Source organism: Theobroma cacao, chromosome 7 (assembly GCF_053813885.1).
Source record: "Theobroma cacao isolate CCN51 chromosome 7, ASM5381388v1, whole genome shotgun sequence".
NCBI lineage: Eukaryota > Viridiplantae > Streptophyta > Magnoliopsida > Malvales > Malvaceae > Theobroma > Theobroma cacao.
In genome coordinates this window covers 442,701-461,358 of record NC_142645.1, presented here as the reverse complement: position 1 = coordinate 461,358, position 18,658 = coordinate 442,701, and the positions used below count along the sequence as shown (strand labels likewise).

Here is an 18,658-nt window from a genome sequence, read left to right as displayed (position 1 = left end):
ACACCAAAGAGGAAAGTCTATGAAAAGTAAAGGCAGTCATTGAAAAGTCTTAACCAATTCAAGAAATACATTTATCAGTGCCATATCCATTACTATATGGCAAACAGCAAACCATTGGAGATATATGTTTGACACTGAACATCACATTTTACAAACTATGAAAAGTTTCACTTAATTCCCTAATTGCTTGGGCATTCAAGTGAATTACTTCATATATCTCTGCAGGAATTTCCTGTGGAAGTCATTCCTTACGGTGTCATTGATGAAGCGCTTTTGGGTCTTGGTTTCACCACGGGCCTGGTTCTTAAAAACCACATCGTCGTCCCACCTGGACCACATAAAAACAATCAAATTAGGGAAGAATTTAGCTCGTTTAGAATGCCAGGGTTAACTTAAATAACACTTGCAGGAAGTATGATCTTTCAAGCCACTCACTCACCTTCTTTTTACACCAAAAGATGTTGGATTATTGAGCAGTGGATTTCCTCGAAGAAGCTCAGCTTCCTTGGCTTTTAGCTGTTCTTCTTGCTCTAGTTTTTCCTGCATGATCATAAGGCATATCTATCGTTACTAATGAAATGACTTAAACAATACATTCTACAGCTATAGAATTCACAAGAAGTTATCTAACAGTCAGAAGCTCTAGAATAATACAGCAAATGAGATGATATATCATTGGATGATATAGTGTTTACCTTACGGAGTTTCTCCTCTGCCTTCTCTTTCTTTATTCGTTCAAGCTCAGCCAACAGAGCTTCTTCATCATCCTCGTCATCATCGTCATCATCACTAACACAATTATGTACCATATGTTAGAACAGCCTTCTAAACCACCCTCAAAATTTCAAGAATTCAACCATCAATGTAATTAATTGTGCCAGCATTAAAGCAGGGATAAAGGCAAGGAATAGAACCTTTCATTGTCACTTTCGACTTCCACATCAGAATCATCAGCATCAACACTGCGTGGAACAATTCGGTCCTCAGCCTCCCTCTTTGCCCCTACAAGTGACTTATCTGGTTAGTAAAGTGCTTCAAGAGCTAATTAACTTGATAATGGAATTGTCAAGTTGGCAATTCACCTTCCAAAAGAAGATGGCTACCCTTCCTACGATCTCTGTCATCTGCAACAATATACTCGCAAATTAGGAATAGAAGTATTGAAATTTTACATCAACCATAGTAATAGAATAAAAGAATTCATGCAATATATGAACAACAGCTAGTATCATTTTATTACCATAGGACTTGTCCTTTGATGAGAAGTGCCTTCGTTCACGCTCTTCAAGCTCATCACGGAGGTTTCTCTTCTGCAACTCATCCTGAGTGTCCTGCCCATCCTTTCTGCATTTCACATATCCAAAACAAACAGATTAATAAACTCGCATATAATCCAAAATCAAGTCTTGTAGACACATTAGTTCAACATCGTAAAGGTGCAATAAGAACCACACCAAAATAACAATACATCTTCAATGAACAAACCAGATTTATTTTCGAGTCAGAATCATCACTTCCTGTCTCCATACATTATACATTAAATTGAGCAGAAAACCAAAGGTAACAACATAACCGAAAACATGCTTTAATACCCTAAAATACATTGTGCATTAAATTGAGCAGCAAACCAAAGGTAACAACATAACCAAAAAACATGCTTCAATACCCTAAAACACATTATACATTAAATTGAGCAGAAAACCAAAGGTAACAACATTACCGAAAACATGCTTTAATACCCTAAAACTTATGCACATGGTTCACCTATACATACATTATTAAGAAGTCACAAAAGACTCACCTAGGCTTTAGTGAAGTATGGGAAGCAAGGTCCCTCGAAGAGTACTTCTGAGACGGGCCAAAAATCCGAGTACCACCTTGTTCATTCCCACCTTTGGCAGGTACCCATGTGGGTCTAGCAGCAGTTGTCATGTCTCCTTCAAGAAATTATCAGCAAATAACCTTAACCTGCCCAATTCAACAGATATTCTTATAACACCAATCTGGCAAGGGAAGGGACAAAAAAAAAACCGTACAAGGGCTGGCAAGGATGCCAGTATAAATAGCAAATCCAATCGAAGGATTAAAGGGAGCTAGAGCCGCAATAAAGAAAAGGAAATAAAAAACCCTAGCACGAAACCCAAACTCATTAAATAAATTTCTGCATACCCAATGACGGAAAAAATAAAACTTTAAAGTAAAAAAACCGACTTTTTTTTTCTTTTCAACTCTCTTTAATTTCTCAGCGGCCAAACAGAAAGAAATTTAAAAACAAAAAATTGAAGAACAAAGTTCACAAGTTCCGGCAATTAAAGCAATTCAAAGCAAACGAAAACAATAAAACTAATAAGATCAAGGAAAATTAGGGTTTTACCTTGTTTGATCCTGAAACGAATTCGATTGGATTTGGGAAATCGACAGAGCGACGAACAAGGAGAGAGAAATAACGCTCGGACCTTTCCGGTAATAAAAATATATGCAATCGGATCCGATTAGGATCTTAAACCGGGTAGCTTGACCCGTCTAAACAATAGGTTTGGGTCTAAATTTTCAGGCCCGACCCAATTAAATTTCTATGCTTTAATTCATGGACTTGAAAGAGTTTCCCAAGCCCACTTACAAGCCCAAAATATTTTTTTATTAATATTAATAAAATATTTTTGATATTAATATTAATAAAATATTTCCTTTGTTTATCTTTCCTTTTCGGGATGTCTCAAAATGCCTTTTTTTTATATTATAAATTTATTTATCATGATTTTTTATATTAAAAAATATCAAACAATTATATTATAAAGAAATCAAATTTTTATATAAAATATATTAAAATTAATTTTTTTTTTGTTTTAATTTTCATGACAATGAAAGAAGAACAAACATTAAGAGATGGAAGAAGTGATGGTACCACCTCAAATTTATTTAATAAAAGTTTCATATCAAGGAAATGGTGACAAATAGGCATATGTAATGACAAAGGACAAGGGCATATCCCATCATCCCAGTCCCATTTTTGGCCATGGACCTACATGAGTTTTCAATCAATAAAGGAATGACCCTCCACCTCTCTCCAAGAGTTGAACCTTCAACTTGTGTTAATCCTTGTAAATCAATTTGAGTAAGAACCAAGGGTTCTTTCTCTTTGATTTTCTTATTCAAGAAAGCCTTGCTTGGAAAACTTGCTAGAAGTTTCTTTTTTATCGGATTTAATAAAATAATAAGAGATTTCATGTCTGAAATGTGACCCTTGCCTAACAATGGAACACATGGCCCTGGTAAGAAAAACCCTGGAATGTGATGCATGTTGCTGTCAATTGGTAGCTACCAGGGTCAGATTGCATGTCAAAGTGAGAATCACAAGTTTTAAACCCAAACTTCTTGTTGACTCCTTGTAACCATATCACTGACAGTGTTGAACATTGACCAATTCATTAAACATTGTTTTATGTTCTTTCCAAATAATTTGGACAGCTTTTGATTATGAGAGAGAAAAAGAAACTTGGGTTTCATCTTAATGAGAGTTTGGAGAACAAATCAATGGAAGAAACCTTACCTAAAGACCACCTACTCAGATTTGGAGGACCAACTTGATCTTGCCTGCAGAAGTTTATAGTTCTAGTACCAGTTGCAGACTCAGAATTGATTTGAACAAAACATGGTGGTGGTCAAAGTTCCCACTTGTCTCTTCTGGTAATAGATCATCTACCCTGTGGGCTCCCATGGATGCATTGATCAGTGACATAATGAAAAGAGCCATCACAATTATTATTATCCAGAAAAAAATTAATAAAAGAATCAAAAGGCTTTTATGTGTGGAGAATCAGTTGGAAGATCAAACAAGGCACCTTGGCTTTGGGCCAAGCAGATTGATTATAAGTTTAAACCCCAAAATTCCTATTAGACTCTTTGAAGAAGCAAACAAGTACATCTCTAGAGGTTGCTAAGGTTTTAAGCTTTAATCATCTGTTCACCAAATCCTTTTCCTGCAACAGTTTGCATGGCCAACCAAGATCAACAATTCAGATGTTTCATGTAATGTTCATGAGTAAAATCAATTCTGGTAACCAAATTAAATGGGGAGAAGTATTGGTGGAGTTTATTGCTAAATAATAACCCAAAAAAGTTTATAAAGTCATGATCCTTTTAACAAAAAACTATAATTTGGAAACAACTTGGTTGGATTAGGTGGCCAACCGCCCACAACCAAAAAAAGTTAGAATTGTCACAACCACTGTACCCGCCATAATTCAAAACATTTTACATGAATAAGAATATATATATGGAGTCAATCAAAGGGTTTAAGTGTGATTAACTCAAGTTAAAATATGAAGAAAATATCTTTGCTTTTGTCCTAATTCTCTATAAGGAAGAGAGACAGATAGGGGGGAAGCAGATTTGCAGTTGAAGAAGCAGTTGCTGTCTCAGCTTTGCTTACTTAAGAAACAAAAACCTCAGGGAAGTTAGGCCAAAGGTTAGCTTCCCTCCAAGTTTCCCTCTTCTCTCTTTCTATTCACTTGGAATCAAAGCAAAGGGTTTTTTCAGTTGATTCTTGGTCACCATCCGAGACCCAACTTCCACCTTCCGGTCGTATTCCCCCACTACCATCTTCTCTGTTATATCTGCTTCTCAACTCCTATATCTACTTCAGCTTATTGGATATTTGTTCATACAATATCCTATATTCATAAATACCCACCTCTGTTTTACAGCTCTTGTAAAAGTGAGGTTCTTTATTAGTTTGGTTTGATGGTAAAGCTCTTCAATTGAGGGACCATAGCTGGCAAGTGGGCGCCAAAAACTTGTGCTTTGTAAAGTACAGGTTGTGACAGTTTTTAGAAGTTGGTTTGTGCCTGGAGAATTGATTTTTTAGGAGTCTTAATTGGTGGGATTTCTGCCTGCAGTTGGCTATGGGAGCCTTAAGAGTTAGAACTGCAAATACACAAGCTTCTCAATTCAACAGTTTGGCTACTGCCTAAACTTTCTGGTATTTGTTTCTCTTCTACCTCACTTACAATTGTCATGATTGTTATCTGCACATGGAAGTCTTGCTGATATAATTCCCAGCATGATATTTGTGATCATCAGTTTCATAAGATTTCTGCTGCTGAGGAATCAAAAGTAGTTGTTAGTACCATTTAAACAAGAAAAGGAAAAGACAGAAAAGATTTGGTGTTGGAAACATTGATTGGTTTTGGAGTTGGAATCATGAACACCCGTTACTCTTTTCAACCGGATTCGTTGTGTAATTCAAGCACTGCAGTTTCATATTCATCGAATCCTCCTGGAGGAGAAGATAGAATGGCTGCAGGTGCCCGAAACAGGTCTCCTCGTGCTCCCCCTTCTTCACTCTTGATAAGAATGGCGATGAGGATATCCAGAGCAAGGTGGTTTACCTTCTTAAGAAGAGTTTTCCACTACCAAAATGGTTCAAGATCCGATCTTGGGTCGAACCCTTTCAATTCAAGCACTTGGATGATGCTGGAGTTCTTAGCTTTGGTGATTCAAATAAGCATCACAACATTCACTTTGGCCATTTCAAAGAAGGAGAGGCCTGTTTGGCCTATGAGGATATGGATTGTTGGCTATGACATTGGTTGTCTCCTCAGCTTGTTACTTCTTTATGGTCGTTACCACCATCTTTACATAACTCAAGGAGATGGTTTTGGCCTTTCTGACGTGGAACAACAGCGGGCAAATGAAGAATCAAGGTAAGCTTTTTTCCCAGTTCTAAGTCCATCTAGATCAAATCTTATTTACACCACTTGTTTCAGTTTTGCATTGCTGTTGTTCATGGTGACAACCTCTGTATGTTAGTTATGGAAGAATATGTTGAAACCCAAGAAAATAAATCAAGTAGGAAAGGTTCTGATCATATCTGGTTAATCCAAAGTTACTGCAAATTGTGATTGATGACAAGATTTCAACTAGTCAACTTCCTTGTAATGGCTATTAATTGAGATATAGTATGTTCAGGAGCTCACATCTGATGAACAAATGCCGGACCTCGCTAGAGCTGTTCTTTGCAATATGGTTTGTGATGGGAAATGTTTGGGTGTTTGATTCTCGCTTTGGATCCTTCCACCGAGCTCCGAATCTTCATGTTCTCTGTATCTCATTGCTAGCATGGAATGCTCTCAGCTACTCTTTCCCGTTCCTGCTGTTCCTGCTTCTATGTTGCTGTGTGCCACTTATCAGCAGCCTCCTAGGATACAACATGAACATGGGTTCCAATGACAGGGGGGCATCTGATGATCAGATCTCCAGGCTGCCTAGTTGGAGATATAAAGAAATCAACACCAACTTGGAGCTTGACCATGATTCAGACTGCAATGCAAGCCTCGCAAATGAAGATCCAGTAAGTCATAGTATACCATAACCAATGCTCAATGCTCTTTACAGTAATCTTGCAGGCTAATCTTTTTCCTTGTTTTCCCGGGGGGTTGAATCCGACAGGAATGCTGCATTTGCCTGGCCAAGTACAAAGACAAGGAAGAGGTGAGGCAGTTGCCATGTTCCCACATATTTCACCTCAAATGTGTGGATCAGTGGCTTCGGATTATTTCTTGCTGTCCTCTTTGCAAACAAGAACTTGAGAGATAAGAAAGCAAAGACCACAGCTGCAGAAGCTCTTTCTTCCTCAATTTTTTTTTCCTTTTTCCCTTCCAACTTTCGTCCTTGATTCCCCATGGTGTGATTTATTTGTATTTACAAAAGGTTACTAGAGTGAGTTTTCTTGTTTGTACAGTGGTGCTCACCAGTAACCAAAAACCATACACAAAAAAAAAAAAAGGCCATATACTGAAAGCATACTGTTTCTGAGAAATATGTATAGCAGAAAGAATGGCAAATTTTGCTTCCTAATGGCAGCAGAACCCATTTCTCCTCTCGAAATCAATACCCACACTTTCTATGTGTATAACTTTTCCAAACCCCTGCTGTAAAAATAATGCATGTAAAGTAGCTAATCTACTTCTTCATTATATCAGTCTCAATTTTCTGTAGTGTTTACTGCTTGTGAGTTGTGAGTAATGGAAGTGTTTTGACCATTAAACTTGGGCCAGAATAACAAGGTCCATTGTTAATACCATGGAAATCAATCTTGATTCTGACTTTTGAGTGCTGAAACAGTTGTGGGTTGGACCAGAAATTAATACTAAGTATGTGGGCTATATCATTGGTCAAATTAAGCAGTAGGTTAGTGAAATCAAAGTTCTTCTTATGAGTTGAAAAATGCAGATGGGATGGCCTATTAGCCTGTTAGCAAGGAAGAGACTATCAAAATGTTGGTAATTGAAGTCGTACATGCTACACTATAGGGTTAAGTACTATTTACTTGCTGAGTAAGAAATTATACATTGATTATCAAATTAAATATGTGGTTGAATCATTTTATTTTAGAAAGTAAATTCAAATTTATCTTTCATATATTAATAAATACGCGTCCGAATCTCCTCTATTAAGTAAAAAATCATATACTAATTATTGGATCAAATACGCGTTCGAATCTGCTCTTTTAAGTAAAAAATCATGTATTAATTATTGAGTCAAATGCGTATCCGAATCTGCTCTTTTAAGTAAACAAATCCTGTACTAATCATTGAGTCAAATACGCGTTACCATGTAAATCATTTTATTACTGTTATAAAGCAGCCTTAACAAGACCATGGCAGAGTCAGTGCAATTTGCGGCTGAGAAAGTCAAATTCTTTGGCAGAAGAGTGCAAAGTTTGAGGTAGGCAAATGCCAAACTGTAGGATAGGAAACGACAACCTTGTGTTTAGTGTTTTTCTTTGCAGACACTGGCATTTTCTGCTCAAACACCTTCTGTTCCACATGCACTATCCATGTCTTATAAGTACTTTGTTTGTTCCCCGTTGTTATAGTAAACGACCATATCTTTCAGTTTAGTTGTGGTCTCTCTTTGCAGGCAAACGCGAAGAAATGGTTGATATCAAAGACAAGTTTAAGGAGGTCTTCTCTGTGCTCAAATCAGAGCTTCTTAATGACCCTGCTTTTGAATTCACTGATGATTCTCGCCAATGGGTTGATCGTGTAAGTTCCATTCTCTCTGTCTCTCTGTTATCTCCTGTCTTTTGGTAGTGAGGTTTTTGCCTTGTGAATTACGTTTGCTGTGGATGGTTTTGTATTGGGTTCTTCTTGTTCTTAGTTACAAGGGTGGGCAGGCACTTTCCGTGCTTCTTTGTTTTCATGCTGTTGGTTTCAATCTCGGTTAAAGTTTCATTCTTTGTGGGTAAAGTTAGGTGCTTTTTGCTTGAACTTGTGTTTGGAGTTGGATAAAAGTCTGCATTGATTCTGAATTGTAAGGCTTTTGATGAATTCTTTGTTAGTCCTGGAAGGTTGGGGTGTTTGTGTGAAAAGAAAAAAAAGATGTGGGAGTAGAATATTTGGTTTTGAGATGGAAAAAACATGACTACTCTGAACTTTGAAGTTTATCAGCTGATTCTTGAAATTTTACCCAGGCCTGCTAACTATGCATTATGAACCTGCAATTGAACTGTTGCATCATCCATTTGTCTACTTTTGTGCCTATGTATGCACTCTGGCGTTTAAAGTGTATCTATCCCAATTAGATTGTGTGATCTTATGAGCTTTAACTAGTTTCAGTTTCAGGATTTGTCATCATCCATCTCTCCTTACGCGTAATTGTAAATCGTGATTTTTCTGTTTTCTCCTTTTGTTGCAGGTGGTGGAGTACAATGTTCCTGGAGGTGTGGATTAATCACTATTCTGAAGGCCTCAAAACGCATAGTAAAAAGGCTTTGTATCTTTCTTTAAAGAATGCTTACAGATTCTTTTGTTGGCAGGAAAGCTGAACCGAGGGTTGTCTGTCATTGACAGCTACAAGTTTTTGAAAGATGGAGAAGAGCTGAGTGATGAGGAGTTTTTTCTTGCATGTGCCCTTGGTTGGTGCATTGAATGGGTGTGGCTAAAGGATACCTAAACTTTCTTATTGATCCTCATTTTCCATCAATAATCACTACAGTTGTTTCATTGTTGCTGTACAGGAACTGACTTTTTAGCATTATTTGTGCAGTTCCAAGCATATTTTCTTGTTCTTGATGATATTACGGATAATTCTCAGCTGCGCAGAGGTCAACCATGCTGGTTCAGGCTTCCAAATGTAGGACATAACAAGAATGATCCTCCCTTCTTAGTATTACAATAAAAGCATGTCACTTCCTTTATACTTTCTGGGGATCAATTTTTGTTCCTGTCAAAGGAGTTAGAAACTTGAGATAGACCAGAGGGGCTAGCTTTCTGAATGTTTATGGAAATTCTGACTTCTGAAAGTTTCATCATAGGTTGGATTGATTGCTGTCAACGATGGGTTAATTCTGCGTAACCACATCTTCAGAATTCTCATGAAGCACTTTAAAGGAAAGCCTTATTACATGGATTTGCTAGAATTGTTCAATGAGGTGAGTTTGTTGTTGAACTTACTGCAGACCGCAGATGATCATTTGGCTTTTGATATAATCAGGTCCCAACTGGTGTATCTGAACTTGTATTTTGATTCTAGGTTGAATTTCAAACAGCCTCGGGCCAAATGATAGACTTAATCACCACAATTCCTGGGAAGAAAGATCTATCAAATTACTCATTGTCAATGTAAGGAACTATTTTGAAATTGTTGCAGTTAATGTAACTTCAGTGCAAATTAGTATTCTTTTCTGCATTCTCAACATATCAACTGATTTGTTCCCATTGCAGTCACCGCAGGATTGTTCAATATAAGACGGCTTATTACTCATTTCACCTTCCAGTGAGTAAACTTTCTATGTTCCTCAAGTGAAGCAATTTATAGTGTTATCAATGGCCATTTGAGCTTGCTTCTAGCATACATCTTGGTCATTCATTTTACAGGCATTTAGCTTCACATCTGTTGTCATTTCACTGCATCAATAACTCTTCCATATTTTTGGAAAAATGATCTAAAAATTGCAGTTTTATATCAGGATATGTTTAATCTGCTTTGACATTTCATTGCTTCTTATATCTCCATGCAACCAGGTTGCTTGTGCATTGCTTATGGCAGGAGAGAATCTTGACAATCATACTGATGTGAAGGATATCCTTATTGAAATTGGGACCGTTTTTCAAGTACAGGTGAACCATTAGTTGCAAGGCTAGATTTCCTGTTTGGAAGCACCTTCTGTCAGCTATTAAATAAGCAAACATCTTTCTTTTCTGCTTTTTAGCTGATAAATCTTTTAAATTTGTAGGATGATTATCTAGATTGTTTTGGTGATCCTAATGTCATTGGCAAGGTGAGTTTCAGGGCTATGCTACTATGGCTGTCTGGTAATGCAATGGGTTTGAATAATTAATTGTCTTCTTCTCTATTAGGATGGAACTGATATTCAAGACTTCAAGTGCTCTTGGTTGGTTGTAAAAGCTCTGGAACGTGCAAATGAGGACCAAAAGAAACTGTTATCCGTAAGCAGGAATCACAACTCCTGAGTTATCATTTCCTTTCTTTTGTAACATTACTGACTTGCTCCATTTATACACATTTCATTGCCAGGAGAATTACGGACAAGCAGATAAAGCATGTATTGACAAAGTGAAAGAGCTCTATAATGTCCTGGATCTTCAGGTTTTGTCCTACTTCCATCTGCTTCTGCTTCGCCATTCATAACCTGCAAAATTTCTTTGACAGTTGTTTCTGGTGTTACTTGCAGAGTGTATTTACGGAGTACGAGAACCAGTGTCATGAGAATATAATGAAATCAATCGAGGCTCATCCAAGCAAAGCAATACAAGCTGTGTTGAAGTCATTCTGGAAGAAGATATACCAGAGGAAGAAGTAGAAACTTCAGCAGAGAACAAAAGGACAAACATAGTAGACTATGTGGTTCTGATCTACTTAGTGTTTCAGATTATCTGAATGTAGGGGGAATAAAATGTCTAAGTATCTAATTTACCTGGTATCCTGATGTCTCTTACATGGAGTAGCTAGCAAATCTCTAGGGATTGGTAGCAAAACTGAGGGCTTGAGGAAAGCTACATGCCTGCCATTTGCTTGTTGCAGGAAACTATATTTGAGTAAAACTTTGTGTTGGAATTATGTTATGAAAATTTCTTGTTCTAAATGATTTTATGCTCATGAATTGGATTCCCATCTGTCTGTCCAACTTGGACAGACAAAAAATGGGTTTATAGCATGTAAAACTCCTAGGATGTTACTGAGGGAGTTTGTTGGCATATATCCTAGGCATGTGTCAGTAAATTCCATTGTGGAATGCAAAATATAGAAATAAGTGGTTAGAAAATTAATTACTGATTAGGTGTTTAACCACATGTTCTCAACCAACAGGAAACCAAAATGCAAGTTTTTAGCAATTTAAACAACTTTTCTTTTTGTCTGTCACATTCTTGTTTCTCCATTGGAAATGAAATCTTTCTAATTCATCCTTTGAATCATATCAGAAACCCATACTCCATTTTTACAGGCTCTTAATTTCCTTGACAACATTCTTAACAGGCTCAAGCCAGGATTATTTCTTTTCAAGAAACTTTGGGGTGATCTTCCCTTGGTTCCCCAATTATCAGGTAAGCAAGCCCTTGTCGTTCTTCTTTTCCTTCCAATCCATTTTAGACTCTTCAAACGTATAAGTTTTTGTTTTTTCGGATTTGAATTCAAAACCTGCACGATCATTGAGGTAATGGTTGTTAGAAGGAATCAAAGTTTTCGATGTGATAACATTCCAAGTGCAAACTGCTATTGTCAACAATGGTCTTGTTAATTCATGATCTCATTCCAAGAACACAACAAGAATACTTTTTGTTCCCGGATTTGAATTCAAAATCTGCATGATTATTTAGGTAATGGGTGTTTAAGAAGAATCAAAATTTTGGATCATGATCTCATTCCAAGTGCAAACTCAACATTGAAAAGCAATCAATCATTTTTCAGGATTTTGATCCTGTTGATTAATTGACATGTGACTATAAAGTTGTTTTTTGCATATTCTGCGAAGTTCACACCAAAAGGAAAACATGGACGAAAGGGACGAAGCAAAGCCACCAAAGATAGACTTGAAGGGCAAGAACAGTAAGTTCTCTGTGCCAGAAATCAACATGGATGAAATCAAAAGGGATTCATCTATGCATGTCTCGCCTCAAGGAGAAGGGACCAAGCCAGCAGGAGGAAGGTGGAACTGCCTCTGTTCTCCGACGACGCATGCTGGGTCCTTCAGGTGCCGACACCATAGAGCTTCTGGCATGAGAAGGGGAGGCTCTGTCGGATCAAACCTTGCTTTGCTTGGTGCCACCAAATCTGAACCCATCAGTGATTTCTTCCAAGCTCGGTAGGCTGCTCCCAAAGGGGTTTCCTGTACCAAAGCTTTTGAGTACTCAAAACTGTTGTTGCATGATGATGCAGTTGTGATCTCCTGAAATTAATGTATCAAATGTCGCAAGGTGCATGCAGTTAGCTTTAATGGGTTAAAATGTTCATCAAAACTTTCTATTTTATCAAATTGCATGAGTAATTTGCTTTGTACTCTATCCTTTTCCTCTCTTTCACTGGCTTTCATGGCCTCTTACTTCCCTTGCAACTCTCAGCATTCTCTCATTTTCTTCTGTATTTTCATGTTCAGTTTCTTTGCGTGGAGGGGTATCCAATAGAAAGAAAGTTGACTGTCCATGAAGTCCTTGAGTTTGATTCGAAATGTCAAATTTAGGCCAAAAATGGTTTAAGAATATCAAGCCTGGACCATAAAAAAGAAACCCTTAAAACAAACTAATAATAACTAGTACAAGATTGTAGCTCTCTGGTCTCTGCCATTAGGGAAAAATGCCTGATTCATTCCTATTCCTAATCTGCCTCTAGAAAGATATACATTTGGGTAAAACCCGTATGAATGAAGAGGGCGAAAAAATACGTGAAATACTACATTGATTCAACTCAATGAATGAAAACAAGAAAAACTGATGGTGCATCTCAAATTTATTTTGTTGGTCTAATCCAAGTTGTCTCTGAGGTGTTGACATTCCCATAATAGACCTGTTTCGAAGTTTCATCCCAATAAGCCTGGTGGAAGAGAACAGCAAGTAAATGAGGAAATTCAATTAGAGCATATAAGAGAACTTTTAAGCCTCTCGAACGGTAACTTCAACTAGTTCTATGAAATAAGCTACCAAAGCTGGGAAAGCAGTGCAACATATACCTGCCATCCAGAAGGAAGATCTCTTGACAGTTCATCTAAATCAGGTTGTTCGTTTCCATCAGGAACCACCTCTGAGGGAGTCTCTGCAGCTTCTTTGGCCTTCTGTTGTGCTCTCCTCCGCTTTACTTTCTCACGCCTATATTTATCATGTCGAAAAGGCATATCACCGAAAAGGGCCAATATATATATATAAGAGCATATTTTATGCAATTGGAAAGATCTATATAATGCAGAAGTGGATGAGAAAAAGGCAGTAGCAGTGTAAGATCTATTTGACATTCAGTCTTCATGTTCTTTTTCACCTAGCTGAGACTAGCAAAGATGTCTAAAGCAGCCAGAAAAAGAAGAGGAAAGAAGTCAACATATATAATATAAAATCCATACCAATCACCACCCAAAGGCTGAAAATTTGCATTATCTTTAGCCTCTCCACTGGCAATTTGCTGGGCACGCCATTCCTGCAATCAAAGAATAGTAAGGCACCAGAACCAGTGGCAAGGAATAAATAAGCAAAGAACAAAGGTTCATTTTACAGACCTCTATTTCCCGTTGTCGCTTTCTTTCCAACATCGCATAGGGATTTTCTGGCTCATCTTCTGCATTCTCATGCAGTTCCTCTTTGGCAGCTTTCCACTGATAAGAGAGAAGCATTAATTCTAATAATTTCAGAAACAAACTAGATTAAAATACCATCAAGGAGTAGATAAATCCCCAAACTCTGAAACAGGTAAATCTTCTACCTTATCCACCAAACTCGAGACCTTCTTATTAGACCTCAAGGAGGATGTGGCAGCAACTGTCCGCTTTTTAGTTCGCGCAGCTGACAAACAAAAAAGGATACAGAGTCACAAGTTGGTCAATTCCAGTAAACAAATGTCATGACTGTCATTTGTAAAGTTTTCAAGTACAGATATATCACTCAGAAAAACCAATAATTGTTTGGTTCATAAGAATATTTGACTGCTATCACAAGCCTAGATCATAGCTTGAGTTTCTCCGCATCTTATCATCATATTTTATATTGAATTGATACATTACACTTTATGGCCCAAAAGTATACCTTTAGATGAAACCTTTGGACCTGATGATGAAGCTGCAACTGCAGCGGATGCAGCAGCGGCAGCAGCTGCAGCAAAACTTTCTTTAATAGAAATGGTTGCAGGAGCTTCAATAGTGGCCAAAGTAGAAGAGATCCCCGCTGATGCTACTTCAGTCTTATCACTACCAGCAGGAACATTGCCTCTCACACCAGGTCCTGCAACTGCAAGTTCATCATCGAATCGAATTTGACTTGAAGCAAGAGTATTGTATGTTATAGTGCCAGCTTCACTGTACAACTGAGTAGATTCTGTACCAACAGCAATAGGCACAGAAGTTGCTCCTCCGCCTTGAAGGTCATAAAATGTTACAGGTTCAACAGGATTAACAGTAACTGGTGCACTTTCAGAATAAGTGTTTGGAACTGCTTGATAGTAAATTGAGGCTTGGGGTGCAGCAACTTGACTTCCATCAGCATGCCCATAGAAACTACCGATTGGGACTTCACTAACTGCATGTCCATAATACTGATAACTGGAATCAGAATAGGTTAGGTTGTATTGTTCTGCATAAGTGAGAGGCACAGACTCCGCATAAGATGGGGGAGGAGGATATGAATGTTCAGGAGGCTCATCAGGTGGTGGTGGAGGAACCTGTTCATTATCAGGAGGAGGTGGTGGAACTTGTTCATTATCAGGAGGAGGTGGAGGAATCCACTCCTCATCTGGAGGTGGAGGAACAGCTGAGTAATCAGCAGGTGGATTTAGTTGCTCCAGGGTGGTGGGGGATACATCTCTGAGGGACATGGTGCTTGCTGGGATTGCCTCTTCAACTTCCATGTCCACATCCATGTCAACATCCTCTCCACCAAGCCCTCCAGTCTTAGAATTAGCTTCACCAGAAAGAGTATCTTCATTGACCAGTTGACCTATTTGGGCTTGACTTTCACAATGTTCAGTAGGTGATCCAAAAGAAGGAACCTTTACCATACATGCAGCATTGCTGGAGGGAACTTGATTTTTTGAATCACTATTGACTACTGTCAATGTGTCAACATCAGTAGAAACATGAGAAATGTCAGGTGTGGAAGAAACTGGACTGTAACCATTTCCATCTGCTTCAACTTCATTGTGCGTACTTTCCTCTGACTTAAGCTTTTCTCCAAAAGAGGCAGGAGTTTCTTCACCCTCTTCCATAATGGCTGATTTTGCAAGCTGGTAAATTTTATCATTAATAATACCCTCAAGCTGTTTTAGCTTCCTTTCACAGTGTGCCCAAAACGGTGATAAAGATGATCCATATGAAAGCAATGACTTGATATCAGAAAGTCTAATCTCAACTTCTAAAATACAATTAGACATCCAGCCCTGACCTTGCAGGTCGTCTTCAGACCTGAAAATATTTTTACTATTAGGAAGACAAATAACAACAAAAATTAAAGAAATTCCAGTCTTCTACTTTTAAACAAAAGCAACAGTAAAACTATATTGGCTATAAGTAATAAAATATAACCGGATAGCAAAGGAAGAATGAAAGCAATTAGATATTCCTTACACTTTTAGTGACTTCATTCTCTCTAGCAAACACTCCCCCTGTTTCAAAAGATGAGTAGAGAGATCGATTCCTGATTTATTTTCAACATTAGATAACAAATTTTGTACATAGTTCCCAGAGCCACTTAAACTCCCATCAGTCAAATGAGTATCAACAGCATCTGAGCTACTTTGAAATTCACTTCTATTGACATCAGAGGTCCAATTGTTATCTTTCAGAGCTTCACTTTTACATCCTCCATCCTGCTCATCTAACCGCGGCTCATTATTTTGAGGAATCAAATTTCCACCAGTTGGTTGGGCACTTAGTGTTGATTTGAAATCTTGCGTACCCACTTGAGCAGTCTCCATATTTTCAACAGTAAGAGCCATCTGGCCAGAAGTTGATAGGTTTATCGGGGCCAAAACATTAGGCACCTCCCATGAAGTTTCACCAGTTTCAACATTCCAGTAGTAATACTGATTACTCTCTTCATGCATTACAATCCTCCAGCCTGAACCCACATCTCCAATGACCTGTACTTCAGAAGTTCCAGCAACAGATATTTGTTCTGTAGAATCGTTCTTCTTGACTGATTCACTAGCATCATCATTATCTCCTTCTCTATTATCAACACCTACCAAGTTCTGGATAGCATTTGGAGTAGAATCTCTCTCTGTGTTCTGTTGATTAACCTTCAGAGTATCACGAACTCCTGCATCAACTTCTGCATCTTTGCAGGTCTCACTGAGAGGTCCCTTAGCCTAATCAAAATTAAGCAATGAGCAAGTGAAGGAAAAGGAGCTTCCAACTATCAAATATGTTAAAGAAACAAATTAATGAAAACTATATGCCAATCTAAGTTAACAAGTTCCTAATCTAACCCACAATGCTCCCACCATTTTAGTTAAAAGAACGAATACCACTTTACAAATTGTGGAATTAAGAAATAGAATGAAAAATGACCTAACTGCAGCAGCCAATACAGCCAAGCTAAAGTCATAGTGAGCCCATGTTGCTTTCAGTTTAAAGAAGAGGGCCAAAAAGAGAAAAGGTTCACAACTAGGTCCTACCAAGGCATAATTTCACAAACAACAGTGAGGGAATCCCAAATTACCTGGTCATCATGGTCAGATAAGGAACCATCTAAAGTGCCATGTTCTAGTCTTTTATCTGACTCATCATCCAATTCATCATCACTGTACTGGCCAAGTAACAGCAAAGGGTTTGGCGGTTGTTGACCTGAAGACACAACAGTAATATGTTAAATACTTTAAAACAACAATTTTATATACTTAACGATTGTCACTATATCTAAACCTAAAAACAGAGAGTGACAAAACATTCATGTTAAAAGCCAAGGTAACATCTTCCAAAAAAAAAATTAAAGGCTGAACAAAAATCCATATGATAAATTTGACAAAAGCATTAGGACCATTCTATCAGCAATTCATGACAGCCACCTGTTACACATCAAAGAAAAACGTCAGTGGAGGGCATTATGTAAATAAAGACAAGAGACATACGAACCGAGAGATAAAATTTTCCAGAAGAAATCTGCAAAACGCTTTGATGCAGCGAAATAGAGCATAACAGATTGGGACTCATTCAAAATATCACATTGGTAGGGCCCCGATCAGTTCTGTATGAATGTTCCCAAGACCACAGCCACACCCTACAATCTGTAAACAAATTCTGGGGGCAAACAACATAATATGTCTGGCATAGATTCCATATTTCCACCAAAAAAATGTAGACCACTCATGCCTTCTCTACATAGTCCTTTTGAAGAAAACTGACAGAACCCACCTGAAGAAGATGGTGAATTGGGCAACCCAGCACCATGTTTTGGTTCCCCATCGACTTCTTCATGTACTGAGGAGCCACCCAAATCTTCTAAAGGTTTCAAAAATAAAGTCAAAAAGTTAACACTTCAAACATAAACCAATATAAAAATGACAATTTTTCACTTTCTAATGGCTCTAAACCAACTTCTTCAACTAATACTGATTGCTAATTTACTGAAAGAACACCAAAATGCAAAATCCTTCTCAACCATCAAAAAGAAACCATCTTTGCTTTTCACCTCTCTCTTACATGGAGAAAAGCAGGAGAGAAAGATTACCAGAGGGTTCCGCAAATAGATCGAGCTTAACACGGCGGCCAGCGTTGCTCAGAGCAGCTAGACGACGCTCCTTTCTCTTTCCCATAGATTTGATTTCGAATCCTGATTGAAAGACAACACCTTTTTTCTGGATAAATTTATCTAGGGTTTCTTCTTCGATTTGGAGATTTTGAATTCTACAGCTACACGGCCTCTAAAGGAGGCGTCGCGGGTTTTTGACTTCCCTAAATCGAACCGGACCAGTTAATCGAATCGGTTCAGTCAATAATTGCTTCAATATCGAACCGGAGCAATATTGAACCAATTTTAAATAGTTTATTATTTAAATTTAAATTATTTTAACATTTTACTTATTTTTTATTACATATTTTATTTTTTATTTTATTTTTTTATAATAAAAAAAATCGAATTCTACTTTTTAAATAAAGAGATAATATACCAACTCATAAACCAAATACTCGAGTACTATTAAATATTTATTATATTTAACATATTTAATAAAAAATCATATTTTTAACAATAATAATCTCTTTATTATATTTAACACATTGAATTTGTTGGATCGAGAATAAAAATTTTCATAAATTTAACCTTAATTCGATTTGAATCCATTAAATTAAAAAATTAACTATTAACTCATAATTTTTTTCATCATAATTATTTATAACTTCAAATTTGTATTTATAGTGTAAATTCACATGGAAAAAAAATATTTCCACCACTTGCTTAAAAGTGCATTACACATGCTTAAGATGGGATTCCACTTGGACATG

At 37.4% G+C, this 18,658-nt stretch overlaps 4 protein-coding genes across 9 annotated transcripts; 2 read left to right on the top strand and 2 right to left on the bottom strand.

The window, feature by feature from the left end:
• Nucleotides 1-20: 20 nt before the first annotated feature.
• On the bottom strand, nt 21-2,509 carry EMB2769 (Cwf15 / Cwc15 cell cycle control family protein). The gene is made up of 8 exons (XM_007020361.3): nt 2,375-2,509; nt 1,802-1,968; nt 1,241-1,344; nt 1,083-1,124; nt 915-1,002; nt 696-789; nt 440-540; nt 21-328 (listed from the first exon to the last, which is right to left on the bottom strand). Exons 2-8 carry the CDS (start codon nt 1,930-1,932, stop codon nt 205-207), a joined length of 684 nt encoding a protein of 227 aa, XP_007020423.1. The 5' UTR covers nt 1,933-1,968; nt 2,375-2,509; the 3' UTR covers nt 21-204.
• Nucleotides 2,510-4,325: 1,816 nt separating this feature from the next.
• Nucleotides 4,326-6,989, top strand: LOC18593235 (E3 ubiquitin-protein ligase At4g11680). 2 transcript variants are annotated; one of them, XM_007020360.3, is made up of 3 exons: nt 4,326-5,705; nt 5,971-6,352; nt 6,451-6,989. In XM_007020360.3, the coding sequence occupies exons 1-3, from the start codon at nt 5,203-5,205 to the stop codon at nt 6,595-6,597; spliced, it is 1,032 nt and encodes a 343-aa protein (XP_007020422.1). In that variant the 5' UTR covers nt 4,326-5,202; the 3' UTR covers nt 6,598-6,989. The 2 variants fall into 2 exon arrangements, with proteins under 2 accessions (XP_007020422.1, XP_017980744.1); XM_018125255.2 differs by having other exon boundaries at nt 4,328-5,705; nt 5,962-6,352.
• Nucleotides 6,990-7,646: 657 nt separating this feature from the next.
• Nucleotides 7,647-11,110, top strand: LOC18593234 (farnesyl pyrophosphate synthase-like). 2 transcript variants are annotated; one of them, XM_007020358.3, is made up of 13 exons: nt 7,647-7,728; nt 7,924-8,048; nt 8,701-8,725; nt 8,822-8,937; nt 9,052-9,138; nt 9,320-9,436; nt 9,538-9,626; nt 9,729-9,780; nt 10,029-10,124; nt 10,241-10,285; nt 10,365-10,454; nt 10,543-10,614; nt 10,700-11,110. In XM_007020358.3, the coding sequence occupies exons 2-13, from the start codon at nt 7,938-7,940 to the stop codon at nt 10,826-10,828; spliced, it is 1,029 nt and encodes a 342-aa protein (XP_007020420.3). In that variant the 5' UTR covers nt 7,647-7,728; nt 7,924-7,937; the 3' UTR covers nt 10,829-11,110. The 2 variants fall into 2 exon arrangements, with proteins under 2 accessions (XP_007020420.3, XP_088664270.1); XM_088808144.1 differs by lacking the exon at nt 7,647-7,728 and having other exon boundaries at nt 7,768-8,048.
• A 1,621-nt stretch (nt 11,111-12,731) lies between these two features.
• On the bottom strand, nt 12,732-18,078 carry LOC18593232 (WW domain-containing protein). Of its 4 annotated transcripts, none has more exons than XM_007020354.3 (10): nt 17,886-18,078; nt 17,570-17,656; nt 16,878-17,002; nt 15,782-16,524; nt 14,250-15,619; nt 13,930-14,009; nt 13,727-13,822; nt 13,574-13,647; nt 13,190-13,325; nt 12,732-13,053 (listed from the first exon to the last, which is right to left on the bottom strand). In XM_007020354.3, exons 1-10 carry the CDS (start codon nt 17,968-17,970, stop codon nt 12,970-12,972), a joined length of 2,880 nt encoding a protein of 959 aa, XP_007020416.3. In that variant the 5' UTR covers nt 17,971-18,078; the 3' UTR covers nt 12,732-12,969. The 4 variants fall into 4 exon arrangements, with proteins under 4 accessions (XP_007020416.3, XP_017980181.2, XP_017980182.2 ...); XM_018124692.2 differs by having other exon boundaries at nt 17,570-17,653; XM_018124693.2 differs by having other exon boundaries at nt 17,291-17,656; nt 17,886-17,948.
• Nucleotides 18,079-18,658: the final 580 nt, after the last annotated feature.